The sequence below is a fragment of the Sturnira hondurensis genome, unplaced genomic scaffold, assembly GCF_014824575.4.
Source record: "Sturnira hondurensis isolate 20B ecotype Veracruz unplaced genomic scaffold, ASM1482457v3 Scaffold0013559, whole genome shotgun sequence".
In the NCBI taxonomy this organism is placed as follows: Eukaryota; Metazoa; Chordata; class Mammalia; order Chiroptera; family Phyllostomidae; genus Sturnira; species Sturnira hondurensis.
The window spans coordinates 3,608,837-3,628,387 of record NW_028086190.1 but is presented as its reverse complement, the minus strand read 5'-3'; the positions used below and the strand labels follow the sequence as shown (position 1 = coordinate 3,628,387).

Here is a 19,551-nt window from a genome sequence, read left to right as displayed (position 1 = left end):
GCTGCCCCATCATATTTCCCTGAATGTCATTGATGGTCTGAAATCTCTTCCCTTTCAAAGGCGATTTCAGTTTTAGGAAAAGCCAGAAGTCACAGCGCCAAATCTGGGCTCCAGGGGGGCTGAGTAACCTGGGTGATTTGATATTTCACCAAAAAACTTTGCACTTGAGATGGGATGCGTGAATGGGCACATTGTTGTGATGAAGCTGCCAATTGTGAGCTGCCCTTAACTGTGGCTTTCTGAATCATCTGAATAGTTTCCACAGAGGAACGTTGAAGCTTAACACAAAATTTGATGCAGATTCATTGCTCTACTTGCTCAGTTATTTTGAATGCAAGGGGCACAGAGTACACATGCTCACTCAAGGGCAACTACCGTCCCCACTGACTAGTACAGTGAAGTTGTCATGGCTCACACATGCGCACTCCAGTCCACTCTCCTTGGGTGCCGGGTTACATCGATGTAGTGCAAACTGTTCTCATTATATTGACAGTGGCTGAACTTTTCCTAGACAGACCTCATATATTAAAGTATATTATTCTATATATTAATATATTAGTTTTTCAACTAAATTTTTGTGGTTATCTCCCTAGATAGGTGAGTAGGTTGGGATCTCTCATGTCTCAGTTGAGACAGTCCACTGGTCAACCTGTAGTAGAATATTTTCAAGTTCCCTTACTCCTTTAGGTATTGACCTTAATTTTAAGATATAATATCCCTGGACTTAGATACTGGATATAAGATAGCAAATAACTGGATTTTATGTATGACGCTACATTCTTCATTCTTTTAAATTAGGAGCTTACAGAATTTTTCACCAGTGTTAATAGTACCCCATTTAGAACAGTTCCCTTACTTTGTTTCCTTGGAAACCATGGACACTTTGGGAGTTTTTTAATTTTAAGAATATCTACAAAATAAGTGAATTAATCTCTTTTATATCTGAACAAAGATTTTAACTGGTCTAAAGTCAAACCAATAATGCTTAACTGAGGAGACCCTAAATGATTGCAGAGTATTGATTTGATTAAATGTAATTTACCTTTTCCAGATTTAAAATGTCATTTCTTCCAAGTGCTTATCAAATTGTCTCACTCTTTATCCTATTGTCAGTATTTTATTCATGATGTAAAACTATTTTTATTATGACATTTAGCTTCATAATTCCATACTCTTTTCCACAGTGGCTACACCAGTCTGCAATCCCACGAACAGGGTTCCCTTTTCTCCCCATCTTCTCCAGCACTTGTTTGTTGATGTGTATATTGGCCATTCTGACTGGTGTGAGATGGTATCTCATTGTGGCTTTAACCACAGTGTGATTTTATTGCCTTTAAAAAGAATGCATAATGTTGGGCCCCAAATTTATTGACTCAAAATCTTAACTGGTGGGGCTCAATAATCTGCATTTAACAAATTAACTAAGAGATTATTATGCAGAATACAGTTTTTCAAACACTGCCTTAAATTTTTTACGAATTTAATCTTTATGATAAAATATCATTTTGGTATTTAACAACACCCCTTAGCACTTAGGACCTCTAGTGGTAGTTTGATGTTTGTTTTTTCAACTATGTTTCAGCGCCAATGTGCATTTGATACTGGCACCACTTCTGCTGCTTAATCAATTTTTCTAATAAAGAGCCACTAGCAAATTAATGCCAAAACTGAAACTATGGCAGTGGCTGGGTATTCGGTTCTCAGGATGAGATGATATCATTCTTCTCTTCCTTGCACCTATGGCCCTAGGACTGGTGGGCATGCTCGGGAGCCACCATCTTGGGCAGCATACTGTCAGTGACTTTCTAAACCCCACTGCGTTACATCTAAGCTTAAAGCTTTTTTAAAATTTAAGAGCTCTAGAGACTTCCGCCAAGATGGAGGCGTAGGTGGAAACACTGTGCCTTCTCCCACAACCAAGTTTGAATACAGCAAAGTTTTGGTGAACAAAGACGCAGCCAAAGAACAGAAAATTGAACTATATGGAAGTCCGACAACAACCAACGATTCAACCAGGACCTGTAAGAGGGGCGGAGCCAGCAACAGAGCAGGGTCAGGCAAGAAAGGTCCCCCAACCCCAGGCATCCAGGCAGCCCCAAGTTGGGCGGACCCAGTGAAGGCGCAGGGCAGCAGGCTGGCCGTGGTCACACATTCTCACGCAGATAAACCAGCAAAGGGGTGAGCAGTTAGATTGACTGCGCAAGCCCCAGCTGCGAACCCAGCAGAGGCGGGCTGACCGCGGTTGCACATTTGCGCACAGTGGGACGGACCGTGCCAGCCCCGGTGGTGGCGGCAGCAGCAGGGAGGCAGCAGAGGAGGCTGCCATTGCTTTCCTTTGACCCCGCCCCCACATACAGTGTTACAACCCAGGAACTGAATGGCCGGCCCTGGTGAACACCTAGGGCTCTGCTCCTCATATGTAACAGGCACAAACAGTCCAAAATATGGCTCAAGAAGAACTCAAAGCCCCAGAGCCAATAATTCTAAGCGAAAAAGAAATAGCGAACCTCTCAGATGCACAGTTCAAAACACTGGTCATCAGGATGCTCACAGAACTGGTTGATTATAGCCACAAATTAGAGGAACATATGAAGGCTAAACTAATTGAAATGAAGGGAAATGCACAGGAAACCAATAGTGATGGGAAGGAAACTGGGACTAAAATCAAGGGGGTGGACCAGAAGGAAGGAAGAAATGACCAAACAGAAAAAAGTGAAGTTACAAGAATTCAAAAAAAAATGAGGAGAGGCTTAGGAACATCCAGGACATCTTTAAACATTCCAACATCCGAATTATAGGGGTACCAGAAGGGGGAAAGAAACAGCCACAAGTGGAAAACTTATTTGAACAAATAATAAAGGAGAACTTCCCCAGTCTGGCAAAGGAAATAGACTTCCAGGAAATCCAGGAAGCTCAGAGAGTCCCAAAGAAGTTGGACCCAACAAGGAACACACCAAGGCACATCATAATTACATTAGCCAAGATTAAAATGAAGGAGAGAATCCTAGAAGCAGCAAGAGATAAGGGGACCATTATCTACAAAGGAGTTTCCATCAGGCTGTCAGCGGATTTCTCAAAAGAGACCTTACAGGCAAGAAGGAGCTGGAAGGAAGTATTTCAAGTCATGAAATCCAAAGACCTACATCCAAGACTGCTCTATCCAGCAAAGCTTTCATTTAGAATGGAAGTGCAGATAAAGTGCTTCTCAGATAAGATCAAATTCAAGGAGTGCATCATCACCAAGCCCTTATATGAAATGTTAAAGGGACTTATCTAAGAAAAAGAAGATAAAAAGTATGAACAGTGAAAGGTCAGCAAACTCAGTTACTAACAAACACACTGAAAACAAAAGCAAACCAAGAGGACAGCTAGATCAGGAGTGGAACCATAGAAATGAAGAACACATGCAGGGTTAGCAACAGGGGAGTGGGAGGAGGAGAATGGGGGAGAAGATACAGAAAATAAGTAGCATAGATGGTAGGTAAAAAATAGATGGGGGTAGGGCAAGAATAGTAGGGGAAATATAGAATCTAAAGAACTTGAGACACGTGGTCATAAACTAAAGGGGGGGAATAGTGGGGGAGGGTGTGTTCAGGGTGGAGGGGAATGAAGGGGGGAATAGAACAACTAATGGTATAATCAATAAAATATATTTTTTAAAAAAATCTTGAAAAAATAAATAAAAATAAGAAAAAATAAATCTTAAAAAAATTTAAGACCTTTTATAATTTGACCCTATTCTGCTTAAAACTCATCTTTTACACAGCCCTCCTACTTTCATCCATATTATGGTCATTGCTGCCTTTGCTCAAGTTCTGCTTTTCTATTGTCATGCCTTTCCCTCTTTGCTACTTGTTCTAAATCCTTCATATTCAGTTTAGTGCCTCCCTTGTTCATGAATCCCTTCTTTAATTTTGCGGTTAAGAGGTAAAAGCCCTACTCTGCCAGTTACTGGCTATATTATTGCAGGCAAGTGACTTAGTCCTCTGTACCTCAGTCTCCCCATTTATGGAATGAGTGCAATAATGGGACATACCTGAGATGAGCATTTAAATAAGGTAAACAAAGCATTGCCTCGTATATCACAAGAGCTGAGTGTCAGTTAGTAGAAGTAGTAGGTGTCGTCTGGCTTTCATTTGTCTCCTGAATATTTATTGTATGTACCACATCAATTAACATGTAACTCTGAGCTCATATTTTTCAAGTACAATAGAGTATAGCCAACATTAGAGCAGAGACATTGTCCTTCATTATTCTCAAAGCACCACATATAAGTCTCACTAAAGTCCTGAAGAATTGATTTTATATCTGCTTCAAGAATAGTACTGGACACTTATTTAATCACTGTTCAGACCGAAAACTCTTTAGTGAGCATGAAGAATGTACATAGTTCCTTCATGGAACATTAGATCACCAGGACTCACTCTGTGCGGAGCTATTAGGGTACCATGTACACAAAAGTACTTAATAAATATTATTAGTAGTATTAATAGTAATGATGTTTATTCTGGCCCTGTTGTAGAATCTGTGTTCCCTTTAGTCTTTTCATTTATTCATAGGGCACAACGAGATTATAGAAGCGGTGGAGTGGCCATCTGTTCTAGGTCTAGTCTTGAATATGGAATTGTGCCCTGGAGTAAAATCAAGTACTTTGAGCATCTGGGCTGGATAGATGTGGCAGAATTGAGGCTTTGAATTCTCTTAATAACTGAATAAAACACATAGGGGGAATTTCTAGAAGTATTTGCTCAGTTTGATTGAGCCCTGATATAGGCTTGTTAATGGTCTTGTATGTGAGAGTCATGTGCCAAATTTTGTCTTCTCAATGGTATTTTTTTTTAGCTGTGAAATAAATATCAGCCAAAGAACGACATTTAGCCTAAAGCTCAAATCATTCAATTATCAGTATGTGCTTGCTTTGGTGAGATTTAATAAGATGTTTTGGGCATGTAAATTTTCTGCTTCTTCGGTGAGAACATTTGTGGAGCATTATAATTTAATTTTTATATGTACAATTGTTAATACTTTGGCTCATTGATCTGGTCTCTTAAGATTTTTTAGTGTCCTTTTTATCCAGCTTTATTGAGATATAATCACATGAAACATTGTTTTTTTAAGATATATAACATGATGATTTGATACGTGTATACGGGTGTATGATGAAGTTCTTACCACAATAAGGTTAGCTCTCATGTACTTGCCATTTTATTGTTGTAATTATGTTGACAACATTTAGATATACTCTCATAGCAATTTTCAAATATATAATACAGTGTTTTAACTATGGTCACTGTGCTGTGTTTTAGATCCCTGGGACACACTCTCCTTATGACCTGGAGTTTTTACCCTTTGACCACTATCTCATTTCCCTCCCCCCATCCCCAGCCCCTGGCAAATAAGTTCAGCTTTTTGAGATTCCAAATATAAGTGAGATTACATGGTGTTTGTCTTTGTCTGACTTCTACTAATAAGCATGACTCTTTCAAAGTCCATCTGTGTTGTCACAAATGGCTGGATTTCTTTCTTTTTTTGTGATTGAATACTACTTCATTATATATGTACCAAATTTTTTAAATCTATCTATTGATGGACAATTAGGTGGTTTCCATATCTTGGCTATTGTGAATAATTCTACAGTGAACGTGGGAGTGCAGGCATCTCTTTGCAGTCTTGATTTTATTTCCTTTGGGTATGCACCCAGAGGTTAGATGGCTGGATCATGTGGTAGTTCTATTTGTAATTTTTTTGAGGATCCTCCACACTGTTCTGCATAGTTGCTGCACCTACCGTATTTTTCAGACTGCAAGACGCACGTTTGCCCTCCACAAATTTGGGAGGAATGATGGTTGTCAATGCTGCTGTTGAGTTCTGTTTACATTTACATTGGTGAAATGCTATGTTAGTAAATATTTTAACACATTTTTGCTTCAAATTTTTTTTCTATTTTCTTCCTCTAAAACCTGTGTGTCTTATGGTCCGAAAAATATGGTATTTACATTCCAACAATAGTGCCCAAGGGTGCCCTTTTCCCCACATCCTCAACACCATTTGTTATCTCTTGTCCATTTGGCACTATCAATAGCCCTCCTAACAGGTACGAGACATTATCTAATTGTGGTTTTGACTTGCATTTCCCTGATGATTAACAAGGTTGAGCATCTTTTTATGTACTTGTTGGCCATTAGTATGTGTTCTTTGAAAAAAATGTCCCTTCAGATTTTTTGCCCATTTGTAAATTGGATTACTTGGATTTTGGCTATTGGGTTGTATAAGTTGTACGTAGTTTGAAATCAGGAAGTGCAGTGTCTCCAGCTTTGTTCTTTTGCAAAACTACTTTGGCTATTCAGGGTTTTTTTAAGTTTTAGAATTGTTTGCTGTATTTCTGTGAAAAGTGACATTGGGTTTTTTATAGGGATTACGTTGAATCTATAGATGGCTTTGAGTAGTATGGATACTTTAACGATATTAATTCTTCTGCTCCACTAGCACGGGATATCTTTTCATGTATTTGTGTCTTCTTCAATTTCTTTCATCAATGTCTTACATATCTTTTACTTTCTTGGTTAAATTTAGTCCTAACAGTTCATTGTTTTGGGTACTATTATAAATAGAATTGTTTTCTTTTTCAGATGTTTTGTGGTTAGCATATAGAAACACAGCTAATTTTTATATGTTGATTTTGTATTCTGCAACTTTATTGAAATTGTTTATTGGTTTTAATAGGTTTTAGGTGAAGTCTTTAGGATTTTCTCTATATAAAATTATGTCACGAGCAAAGAAAGACAATTTTACTTCTTTCTTTCTGAGTTTGATGCCTTTTATTGTTTTCTTGCCTAACTGATCTGCCCAGGGCTCCCAGTACTGTGCAGAGTGAGAGTGGTGAGAGGGGGCACCTTCTTTTACTTCCAATCAAAAGGGGAGACGTTTCGTCTTTTCCCAGTGAATATAATGTTAGCTTTGGGCTTGTGATTTATGGACTTTACTATGTTGAGGTGGGTTCCTTCTACACCCATTTTATTGCGAATTTTTATCGTGAAATGATCTTGGATTTTGTCCATTATTTTCCCTGCACCTGTTGAGATGATCATAGAATTTGTATCCTGTATTTTGTTAATACAGTGTATCATGTTTATTGACTTGCATTTGTTGATCCATCCATTCTTACATCTCAGGGGTAAATCCCACTTGAGCATGGCGTATGATTTTTTTAATGTGTTGTTAAATTTAGTTTGCTAATATTTTGTTGAGAATGTTTGCATTTATATTCATCAGGGATATTGACCTGTAGTTTTCTTCTCTTGTAGTTTCCCTCTCTGGGTTTGGTGTCTGGATAATGCTGGCCTTATAAAATGAATTTGGGAGCGTTCTCTGTGCTTCAGTTTTTTTGGAAGCATTTGAGAAAAATTGATACTAATTTTTCTTTAAATGTTTGGTAGAATTCATCAGTGAGGTCACCATGTCCTGGGCTTTTCTTTCTTGGGAGGTTTTTATTGCTGACTCACTCTCTTTACTCAGTATTGGTCTGTTCATATTTTATCTTTTTTCATGATTTGATTGGTTGGATGTTCTAAGAATTTATCCACTTCTTCTAGGTTGTCCAGTTTGTTGGTGTTTAATTGTACATAGTAGCCTCTTAATGATTCTTTGCATTTCTTCAGTATCAGTTGTAATCTTTTCTTTAATTTCTAAGTTTCTTTGAGTTCTTTCTTTATTTCTTATTAAGTCTAGCTAAAGTTTTATCTATTTTGTTTATTCCTTCAGAAAACTGTCTTAGTTTCATTGATCTTTTCTATTGTCTTTTTTTCATCTCTATTTCATTAATTTTCCCTCTGATGTTTGTTATTTTCTTCCTTTTACTAACTTTGGGCTTGGGTTTTTAATTTTTTCTTGTTCCTTGAGGTGAAAAGTTATATTGTTTCTTTGAGATCTTTTTGCTTAATGCAGAGTCTCACATGGCAGTGGAGGCCCATGATGGCAGTGGGGCTGGGAGTGTGCAGGCGCCTAGCTGGAGGGGCCAGCTGCAGGTGAGTCCGGGGTACAGGACAGTGACAGGAGACAGGGCCAGATCTGGGCCCACAACTGCTCTGGGCGCCTTGGCTCTTGGCGTGCAGTCCTGTGGCTACCAGCTTGTACCACAGGTACTCCCATGTCACTGGCTTCCAGTGACAGGAGTCAGGCCAGTGGTAAGCAGGTGCTGGAAGGGTTAGCCTCGTGCATACATGCAACGGTGAGGATCAACTATGAACTCTAGACTGGCATTTTGCTCCTGAGCAGTGGCAGAGGCCAGAGTGGCTTTCAGTGCAGGTCCTGGGGCCCAGTGGGGTTCAGGGAACAGAGAAAAACTAGGGCATGCAAAATCTCCAGGGAGTCTGTGGTGGCTATCCAGGGCATTAGTTTCTTCTGTGGCAAAAGCTGTTGGGCTCCTCCACAGAGCAGCCTGCTGTGAACTCTGGTTGCTCTCACTGCGTGGCAGCTATTGGTAGCCACAGCCCTTTTTCCTATACATCTCGGCTCTGCCAGTTTCTGTGTGGAGTGAAATGGAAGTGGGTCCTTTATGTGGTGCCCTGAAGGGCTGGAGAAGCTGGTTGCTCACCCCATTCTCCATTTCTTGACAAAAGGAAATTCCATCTTGGCGATGAGCAGTGCTGGCCTCGAGGATGGGATGAGGCAGGCAAATGAAGCTCATTCCTTTCCTCTGTGCACAGTTATTCTCAGGTTTTTGTTCCATTGTGTTGTTGAAGTTTCTTAAGTGGACTTCAGAACTGTGTTTTACTACAGGACTTTTTGTATGTGGATGGCTAATTGTTGGTCTTTGTGGCAAGAAGGAGGCTGGGTCTTGTACTCCACTATTTTGGTGACATCACTTCTTAATTATAATTTATAAGCATTTTTGTGTATGTGTGTATTTATTTATTTATTTTTCCTTTATTATATTTTCCCATTACCATTCAGTTCCCTTATATCCCGCTCCCCCCAGCAATCACCACCATGTTGTTCATGTCCATGAGTCCTTTTTCCTTTTTGCTCAATCCCTACACCCTCTAACTTCCCCTCTCACTAGCAGTTTTATAATACAGTCAAGTTTTAATTAACTCCATCCTGTTATATAAAAAAGGTAAATGACAGCAATTTTAAAAGTTCCTAATAAAAATACATTACTTTAAGTGGATAAACTTTAAGGTATGTAGTATAAAAATACTATGTCTCAATAAATCTAGTTAAAAGCTGTTTTTAAAATGACGGCCCAAAAACATAGAAGGAAAACTGGGTTCCCAAATTTGTGAGGCTGTTATATAACCTTGGAATGCTTATGCTTGGAATTTTACAGAAAAATGAAATAAAATTCTAACTTATTTGGCTACTTTTATTTGTGACCATTGTAATAGCAATCAAATTTGTGTCTTATCTGATGTACAAGCTAGAAGATACCTATCAGAAATCTACATTAAGCATCATTTTGTTATGTGCAATATTAGAAAAATTTCCATTACAGTCAAGAATGAGGCACAGATGCCTCTTTCATTGCTACCATCGATACTGATTCTACAGATTTAGAAATTCAAAGAAATGAGAAAAATATATAATTATGGGAATGTAGACAATCAAACTGATTGTTAATGACGTGTTTACGTATCTTGAAAATCCAAGAGAATAAAATTGTAAACTAGTAAAGCTAGCCAGATAATTCAACACATTCAAAACAAGGTCAACATGTAAAATAAATTTGTCTTTACAAATAATGTTTTTAAATGCTATTTTTAAATTTCTATTTATAACAATAAAATAACTATTAAATGCTGAGGAGTAAATATTTCAAGAAATGAAGAGACCTATAAAGCAAATGATAAAACACTGAAAGACATTTAAAAAACCCTAAATAACTGGGGAGATGTACTGTTTTTCTGAATGGGAAGAATCAATATTGCAAATGTGAGAATTCATTCCAAAATTAATCTAAATGTCAGTGCAGTTCAGATATAGGCAAACTGATTCCAAAACATAAGTAAGAGAAAAGGGATGAAGACAGCTGAAGAAGGAGAAAAATGGGCAGGGAGAGAAGGATTTTCCTTAACGAACATCAAAGCATACTACAAAGCTGTAGTAAAGAAAACAGGGTGATTAGTGCAGACCATAGGTACATAGAGTTTTAGGACAGAGTACAGTTCCACCATTTTACACTCCCAACCAGACTGCACAACTGTTCCAATACTTCCAGGTTCTTGCCAACACTTGCTGTTTTCTGCTTTTTTAATAGTAGCCATCCTAATGTGTGTGAGGTTATATCTTTTTGTTGTGATTTACATTTCTCTGATAAGACATGATTCTTTACATAGGAAATCCTAAAGATTTATAAAACTAGTATTAACAAGAGAGTTTACCCAGTTCATGGGATACAATGTCATAGTACAAAAAATCAAATCGTAGCAGTAAATAATTGGAAAAGGAAATAAAAATCTTCAATTTATAATAGCATCAAAAATAAAATTTTTAGAAATAAATTCAAGAAAACACATGTAAACCACCAGAATTGGAAAGAGTTTGGAGACTGGAGATTTTCACCCATTGTTAGAGATGTAAGATTTGGGGGAAAACTGCAGGAGTTTGTGATAAATAAAACAGTCACATATAGTATGACTCCGCAATTCTAGGTATTTACTCAGAGGGAAATGAATACATGTGTATACACATACACCCAGAATGTGTTATCAGGAATATTTACTGCCATATTATTAATAATTGTCAAGAACTGGGAATAGCCCAGATGTCCGCCTACAACTCAGCATTGTAATTATATAATAAAATATGACTCAGCAATAAAAAGAAATGAACTACTTATGCATATAACAATGTACATGAATCTTAAAAGCATTATAAGTGAAAGAATCCAAACACAAAATACAGTAACGCATACTCTGTGATTATATTTACATGAATTTGTAGAATAGGCAAAACTAGTTTGAAGAGAAAAAATGCCAGAGAGTGGTTGCCTCTTGAGGCTAGGGGTTAGGACTGATTAGTAAGACACACAACGGACTTTCTGGAGTGATGGAAATATACTTTACTTTGATCTGGGTGTGGGTACCCCATGTTTTCACTGTCAGAAGTTCATAAAACTATACAATTAAGACTGATGAATCTCACTGCATATAATTTTTATCTCAAAAAGTAGTAAAGAGGAATATAAATGTTGATCTTTAGCTAATGATGTGAGTGCTGAACAGATTAGGGGAGAACTGAACAGGTATCTGCAAATTCTTTTGAAATGCATCAACACAGCAGTTGGGTCAATGGGTAGATAGATACATGGTAAAGCAAGTTCAGCAAGAGTTAACTGTACTATGTAGGTAGTGGATACATGGTTGTACACTATACATTTCTTTCAAGTTTTCTGTGTGTTTGAAATTTTTCATAATAAAAGATTAGAGAAAATGCACTTTGAAGAATTTGGACTTGATTATAGAGAGATAAAATCCTTTCTCCCCTTCTCTCCCTTGGAACCATACAACAGATAGGGAGAATGAGAAACAAAACTTCAACTCCTTTTTCCAGCAAACCTGGGTCACAACTAAAACTCTGTTCTTTGAAATACATGGAAGAGCAGCCAAAACCAGGCAAGATGAAACCATGCAAAGGCAGCAGAGGGAGAATACTCGGGCGCTGCAGACCTCTGGAAGATGGAGCAGAAATATACCCTTGGAAGATGAAGGTCCTATGAGGTGCAAACCCTGACTCCCCTGTTGGCAACAGTGGAGTGGGTCTGCTGCGATTTGAGCTTCCCAGATCTGGTTTGTTTTCAAGGAGAAGAGAAGGCAGAGCTTAAGGCAGAATCGCACAGAGGAGGCTTATCTGTAGGAGGCAGCTTTTCTCATAGCATCCCAAAACAGAGATGCCTTACATTCTAAAAAAAAAAAAAAAAAAAAAAAACCATTAGTAGAATTCATCAGAAAAAATTAAATTCATATGAGAAGATTTCACCAGTCCGGAACATAGCATAGGCCCCTATGCCACGTAATTAGTGGTCCAGGAAAAAGTTTTCTTCTTCAAAAATACATCCTGAAAGTGAAGCAATACACTATCTATACAAACTTAGTAGAGTAAAATGGTGGAAATAAACAGAAAAAGTTAATGGCAGGAAAAGGAGTTACACCATAGAAAAGTTGCCACAAAGCAAATTCATACTTTAGTATGAATTATAGATAATAATGAAATAATTTCCTTTTAAAAGCACTCGTTTAAGGGGGAAGTAATGTAATAATTTAGGTAAAAGATGGTGAGACATAGGAGCAAACGAAAGCAAGTTAGGAGACAAAGAAGTAAGAGAAAGTGAAATTATCTCAGAAAAATATATATTGCTGGTTGTATATGTGTGAATTAATATGTTGAAATTATTGTATTTAATTAAAATAAAAAGCAAATTACAGATTCACAAAATAATGTGAATGACTCTTCACATTAGAGTCATTCACATTATTCACATTAAGAGGATATAAATCACAACAGGTGCTCTCTGTGTGGGGGAGGAATTGCCTAGGAAGAGGTTCATCACAGGAATTTCACGTTGCTTCATCAGGGAAATCTCTGCAACATGAAGATGTTCTATATCTTGAGGAAGGTGGTGGCTGCAGAGATGCAGATCACCGTCAAATCTTGCTAAACCAAATCCTTAAAATGTGCATTAGATACTAAGCCAAGTTCAGACAACTACTATCACACCAGTAAAGAGCAGATAAAGTCAATCTCATTAAAACTACTACAGCACATGGAAAGAGAAAGATCCTTCTAAATTTTTGGAAGATTGCACAAAATTAAAACCACTCAATCTCACATTAACATAGAAATCCTAGATAAAATATTAGCAAATAGAATTTAGCAGCATAACAAAAAATAATTTATCACAGCAAGTGGAATTTATTCCATAAATGCAAATATAATCTGATACTAAGAAAATTATTAATAATTCTATCAATAGATTTATGATTAAAATTATATGTTAGTTTATATAGATGTTAAATGGATTTAAGACAATGTGATATTTAATAAGAAGTAAAAGTAAAATGAGTCAGTAGTTAACTGCATTAAGTTATATATTACATATTAATATATTAAAATACATTTCTTGACATATTAAAATGTCTCTCAACTCAAAAGTTGGCATAGTATTTCCTAGGAAGTAGACATACTACCATTAAAACGAGAAACAAGTCAAGTATGTTTATTAATATTACTATGTAATATTATTCAGGAGAAACTTAATGACCAGTACAACAAGAAAAGAAAGAAATAGGAAGTATAAAATTTGGAAATTAGGAGATAAAATTATCAGTATTTTCAGATATGACTCAATTTCTAGAAGTGAGCTGAAAATCTACAACAAATAAGAAACTTCAGTAAGCTAAATATATTTAACAATCTTTATATATGCAAACAATAATCATTATTAGAAGCAGTCTCCCCAAAGTAAAATGCCTAGAATAAACTAGATTTATAGAGAGAAAACCAAAAATGATCCTCAGGAACAAAGACATAAACGACTGGAAGGGAGTATCATCATCTCTGATTAGGAAGACCAAACATTCTAAAATGTTAACGTGATCTGAATAAAATTTAACATGATTCAAATAAAGTTACCAGTGAGATTTTTTAAGACAGTGGAATCTAGACAATCTGAATTTCATATGGAAAACCAAACAAGCAAAAATTACCAAGAAAAAAATCTTATAATGAAGGCTAATAAGAAGGTGAAGGTCCTACCAGATGTTAACATTCATTATAAAGTCTCACTAGTTATAATGTATTATCAAGCATTACTAATAAAAAAAAAGAGGTGGAACAGAATAGAAAGTCCAGAATCTGACCTAAACACATACGAAGTCAATTAGGGAAAGATGGACCTTTAATGAATGGTAGTGGGACAACTGAGTATGATTTTATATAATAATTTTAAATGATTACTAATAGATAAAAATATTAAAATTGAAAAATCTTAAAGGTAGCAGAAAAAATTATGGCTAGAAGTAATTGTATTTATATCTTATTATGGATAGTGCTTATTAAAGTATCACACTAATTTCAAAGGTAAGAAAGGAAAAGACTCACTGAGTACATAAAAAATTTTTAATATTTTTCCCTTGGCATAAAACACTATACTTACTGTCAAAAGAAAATACAAAGTATGAAAAACTTTAGATATATATAACAAATATATAATTTCCCTAACATATAAAGAATTATTTTAAATCCCTAAAAAAATAGAAAATGTGACAAAGAAAGATAATTACCTCTTATAGCTGATGCTTAACTTTGTTTTTAATGAGAGAAGTGAAACTTAAAAATACAGTGAAACAACATGCTACACTGAAATACCAGATTGGTGTTCTGCTAATGCAATGGAAAACGGTATTTTCATACAGCCTTTGTGGAGGTATTACCATGGAGAATTAGCAGCTTTCAAAATTATAGTTATACACATCCTTTGGTCCAATGATTTCATTTCTGTTGATACATCCTAGAGTTGCAAAATGTATATATGAACACCATTATTTATTGCAATGTTGCTTGAACTGTCAAAAAACCGAAATCATTCCAAACATCTAGCTGGTCTGCTCTCAGCTCACAAAGCTAGGCAGGGCTCTGCCCATCAGATTAACAGTCTTTTTTTTCGTGTGCACATAGAGGCATGCTGTGGGCTAGCATGTATAAACTTCACAAAGAGAGGACTTAAAGGCTTTTGTGAAGCGATCCTAGATATTTGTTATTTTTTAAATTTTGTATTGTCTTTCCCACACATAATTTAATTTCACTGTTACCCAACTTGTCTTCGAGTTCTTCTAAAGCATTTCTAATCCAGTTTAATAAAATACAAACAACTCTCTTTCTGCAGGCGTAATTCAGCAGTTTGTTTAATCATTAAGTGAATTATGTAACTGAACTGTTGCAACTAATATATCCACATTTAGAAATAAATAGAACTGACTCCTGGCATCAGCTCAGCTGGTGGGAGGAGCTGTGTTCTGGTGTGATGGGAAGTAGCCCGCCTGCTGTTCGCCAACCAGGGGAGCCGTGGGGGAATCTGAGAGAGGGATTGAAGAGCTTTGCTTAATCCAGCCAGTTGGTTAAATGGTCATTTAAGAAAGCTTTTACTGAATACTGACAATAAATAAAGAGCAATCCATTAAGTTCCCAAGTAAATAAAATCTCAGTATTCCTAATAAAAGATTTGCTAGTATCTTCACATTATTATGTTTTGAGTGCTTTATCTTCATGTATTACTTTCACACGAGGCCACATTCTTTCTGATATGTTACAGGCTTTGGTCAAAGAGTTACAAATTGATGTCCATACAATAAGGCGACAAATCAGAGAGCTTAAAAAAATGCAGAGAAACAAGGATGCTCATAAAACCTCAACTCATAAAGCCCAGACCTTGGCAGCTTCTATCCTGAACATTTCACAATCAGATCTAGAGGAAATCTTGGACACAGAGGATGAGGTGGTAAGGTCTTTTAGAGATTTATTAATGAAGGGCTTTTTGCACATTGAATTTAAATACATTATTTGTTGTAGAACTCTTATAATTTTATCTTTGAGATAATATTGATGAAGGTAAGATTATTAATGCACTAACAAAAGATGCATTAAGAGTATTAACCAACTCAACAACCGTCAGAGAAATTTAACTGTGCAATATGAAAAAAAAGGCAGTACTTATAACCTTTAGAACTACTTGCTTATTATTCATGTTTGTTATTCCCTGTCTGCCCCCATTTTCCCTAATTTAATTAATCATGTATCTTGTAAGCTAGTATTTTTGATTAAGCCAGTTTGAATGGATTTGGTTAAGCTGGGTCACCACTGATTTGAGGATTCCTTCCTCCTGGATGAGATTTGAAAAAGTAGCAAATCTAGGGGCTTTCCTAACTAAATTTGAGATTTTGTTTATCAAGTTATATAAAAATATATTTATTCCTTTAAATTGGGTAAAACACTCCTACCCGAGTGAATTTATATGCATAGAAGTCTCAATAGCATCTCTGTCTCCTGGAAAGGGCGCTGCATTTCAACATAGTTATTATTTCATGAACAGCAGAATCTCATCCTGCATACGGTCTGCTGTGAAACCTGTGGGCAATGCTCAATCCTATTCCACTGTTAAGTCTCTGAAATTTAATATCTTAATGTTCAAATTTCCATTGTTTGGAAAATTAAAGAGATGATGGCACTCCCAGCTTCCCGATCAATACTTGCTCAGCAAATACAATGATAGGCTTAAATGTTTGTTTGAGAACACACTCCAGTCCTCCCATCAGCTTCTCAAAGAACTTCAGGAGTACAGTGGAGCTACAACTTGCAAAGGTTTTTAAACTGCCGAGAGTTCTTAGAACAGAGACCAGAGGAGTCCTGCAGAGATTGTTTTGGTCCTGTGGGTGAATGGGAGAGTGAATTACCAGTTTCCTCTCCTCAGCGGCTATCCGGGTTCTGGACTAACAGAATATTATTATCAGAGATAGTGTCAAAGATAAGACACAGAGGAAACAATAGTATCTATGGCAAAGGTGTTATCTATACCTATGATAACATTAATTACCTAACAAAAGTTAAGGTTAAGGACTTTGCTGTTACCTAGGAGTTTTAAAACAAGATTTTGCAAAATCCCTTTTGTGTGCACACACAGGTAAACACAAACACATACATGTATTCTGAGAGACAGGACCCTGGCCTTTGTGTGATCTCAAAAGATGCCTCTTTTACAAGGTAGGAAAAACCACCCGCTTTGTTTGGGCAAATTAAAAAAGAACCTCTTTATAGCGCCAAAGAAGAGATGACACATGCCTGTGAAGAGACGGCACCCCTGCCTCTGGGAGACGCGGCCTGCAGCCGCGTCTGCAACATGCACATCACAGGAGCTGAGATGGGAGTCCTGCAGGAAGAGAAAGGACTCTGGCAGAAACACACTGCTCTGAGAAGGATCGGCACACTTGATATATTTGCCAGACTTAATTACAGATCAGAGCCTGTTTAGACTGATCCCTGCGTCTGTCAGAGGTCAGAAGTGTTGAATGACTTACAAGTAGAGCCCAAACTACCTGACTTATGTTCTTCAGGCTGTACGTCAGACTCTAGTAGATTCATGTGAAACGTTGTGATAGCCTACATGAAGTGTCTAGTCCGATACCTGGCATACTGTAAATTTCAACAGATGTTAGTTTCCCAGACCCTTCCTTTTTGAAAAGTCCATTTTTGGTAAGGCAATCATGAGTTTAGTAAATAATCAACTGTACATATGAATAAATTATACTTTGAGAAATATTTTACCTCGACAATTAGTTGTTGAGAATATTTAGTGACTTCCAACACTGAAATTAGAATGTCTGTCCATTGGATAGCTTAAATAAACAACCATTTTAATACACCAGAGCCATGCCATATTATATTTTGTTTGTAATTATAACAATTACTCTTTAGTTACCTATTGACAAGTCACATTTCTGATTAAAGATCTTGCTATATTGTGAAGGTCACTTATAAATGATTCTTTCATACAGTTCCATCTTATTTTTCACTTTATTTTAATTGCTTTTACTTTCACCTCAGTCCCTACTTTAAAGTCCACTGTGAAGGCAGAAATAAAATATCCTTAGATTACATTGTGATTATAAAAATATAGCTTTATCTTCCACATGTATGTAAATATTTATAAACTAAATGTTAAAGAACATGGATTTAAATATTCTCTACTATTAAAAGACCAGGCTGCTCTTTGTTGAATCCAGTTTTACCAGTATCTCTCTAGATCTATTCAATAACTAATAGTATGATTAACTTAATTTAAATGCATGTAACACCAGCATTTATATTTTTCTCCTTTAGGAACTGGAAAGGACAAAAATAGATGCTGAAAATGATAAGGAATGGCTGCTGTACATTCAGAAACTTCTTGAAGGACAGGTACTTCATTTTCTACTGCATATATGGAAACTTCTAGATAAGAATTCCAAGCCTTACATTTTCACTAGGTGTCCTAACTTTTTGTAAACACACATTATTTATTTCTGTTAGGTATAGAAGTATTCCAGCAGGTAGGGGGAAAGTTAACCCTCTATTTGTACTTCTAGGCTTAACAAATGAAGCAAATACCTCGGGAAAGAGCCGACTTGGGCCTTAGCAAATGCATTAATTAAATTATTGAGTCAACCTCTATGCTTGCTAGACTGAAAAGAATCCATTCTCTCAGCTCTCTTAGGAAAAAAGATTCTTTATTATGTGTCTTTAAAGTTAGTTGTTGATACGGACACCTGAGGAGTTCATGGGTTTCAGTGACCTTTTACTATGGACCTGTTTCCAGTCAATTCATGTTTTCCTCACAGCCAGACAGCTGTTTATTACTGTGTCTTCCCGCATTCTCTACAATATTTTCTACTGAGACCTCGAGCAGCTTGTTAGTGGGAAGTAAATATTGATTTGGCATCCTGTCAATGCAGAAAGAATGAAAAAATTTCCACCAGAGGCCCCTCAAACATTTTCCTATCGACGTTTTCTGGGCCGAGTGGAGAGTTGCATAGAGGATGACAAGGCCAAGACGAGTGGAACTCCCCGAGGGGTCTATTGAGACTGCTGCTGTGACCTGTGTGATACTTTTTCTTCCCTTTCAAGTATTTTTTTAATACCCATACAGTCTGCTGGGATGTGCCCCTCTTGTAAGTGATCAAGGGCAGTTTATTGGCAGGTGGGAGCCCTGCTTTTCTAGTTGGCCAGCTTTTGTTTTGACATCACTGACAGCATGCGGTGTATTCTAAAACTTTTTCATAATCGGTTTTTTCATTCAACTTAATTGTTTATTTTAAAAATGAACTGGAATAAAAATGGCTAAGCCATGTATTCTCAAAACAGCAAAAAAAAAATCATTATTGTACTGTGTGTTATGGAAAGTTGTAAATGTTTTTGTATGAAGATTAAAAAAATAAAAGCTAATATTGAAGGAAAATTATTTCACATTTATATTAACAAATAGAGATAACTATGCTTTTGAAAAATCCAAGAGTAAGTAAATCATATATGAACTATTCATATTTTTAGTATCGGTTTTATATATAAATTTTGAACAGCATTGGGAATCGCTTCTATAGTAATAGAAGGTGATTGGCAATCTTTTTCTTAAAGTTGTGTAAGGGCAGACATGCAGGTATAAACGCAGCTTTCTGCAGTGGCAACTTGCTTTTGGGAAGAAATGCCATTTCTGAATCCTCCTGCGTGCCCAGCACCAGCACCTAGGCCAGTGCCTGGCAGGTCACAGGAGTTCAGTAATGATTCTTATGGGTTTCTTTCAGTTGAAAATAATAACAGTGAACTTTTAATGACTTTTTAAAATGTTCAGCTTATGCAAATGATCTTTCAGTAAGGGAATTTTATCATCAGTTACGAGGATGAAAATAACAAATTCATATGTAGAGATCTTTATTACATTTTACAAAAGCGGTATTGACACCAGCCCTGGTGTTTTTTTTGACTGGCATGTGTGGCCGTACGCACACACAGTCTGCATCACCTGGATGT

General features: G+C 36.6%; 1 protein-coding gene across 1 annotated transcript in view; it reads left to right on the top strand.

The window, feature by feature from the left end:
* The window catches only part of CNTLN (centlein), a 289,299-nt gene that overhangs the window by 255,639 nt on the left and 14,109 nt on the right, over window positions 1-19,551 (top strand). The window contains exons 24-25 of the mRNA XM_037061920.1: window positions 15,308-15,493; window positions 17,869-17,946. Of these exons, the coding sequence (XP_036917815.1) occupies window positions 15,308-15,493; window positions 17,869-17,946 (264 nt within the window). The remainder of the gene's footprint in view (window positions 1-15,307; window positions 15,494-17,868; window positions 17,947-19,551) is intronic.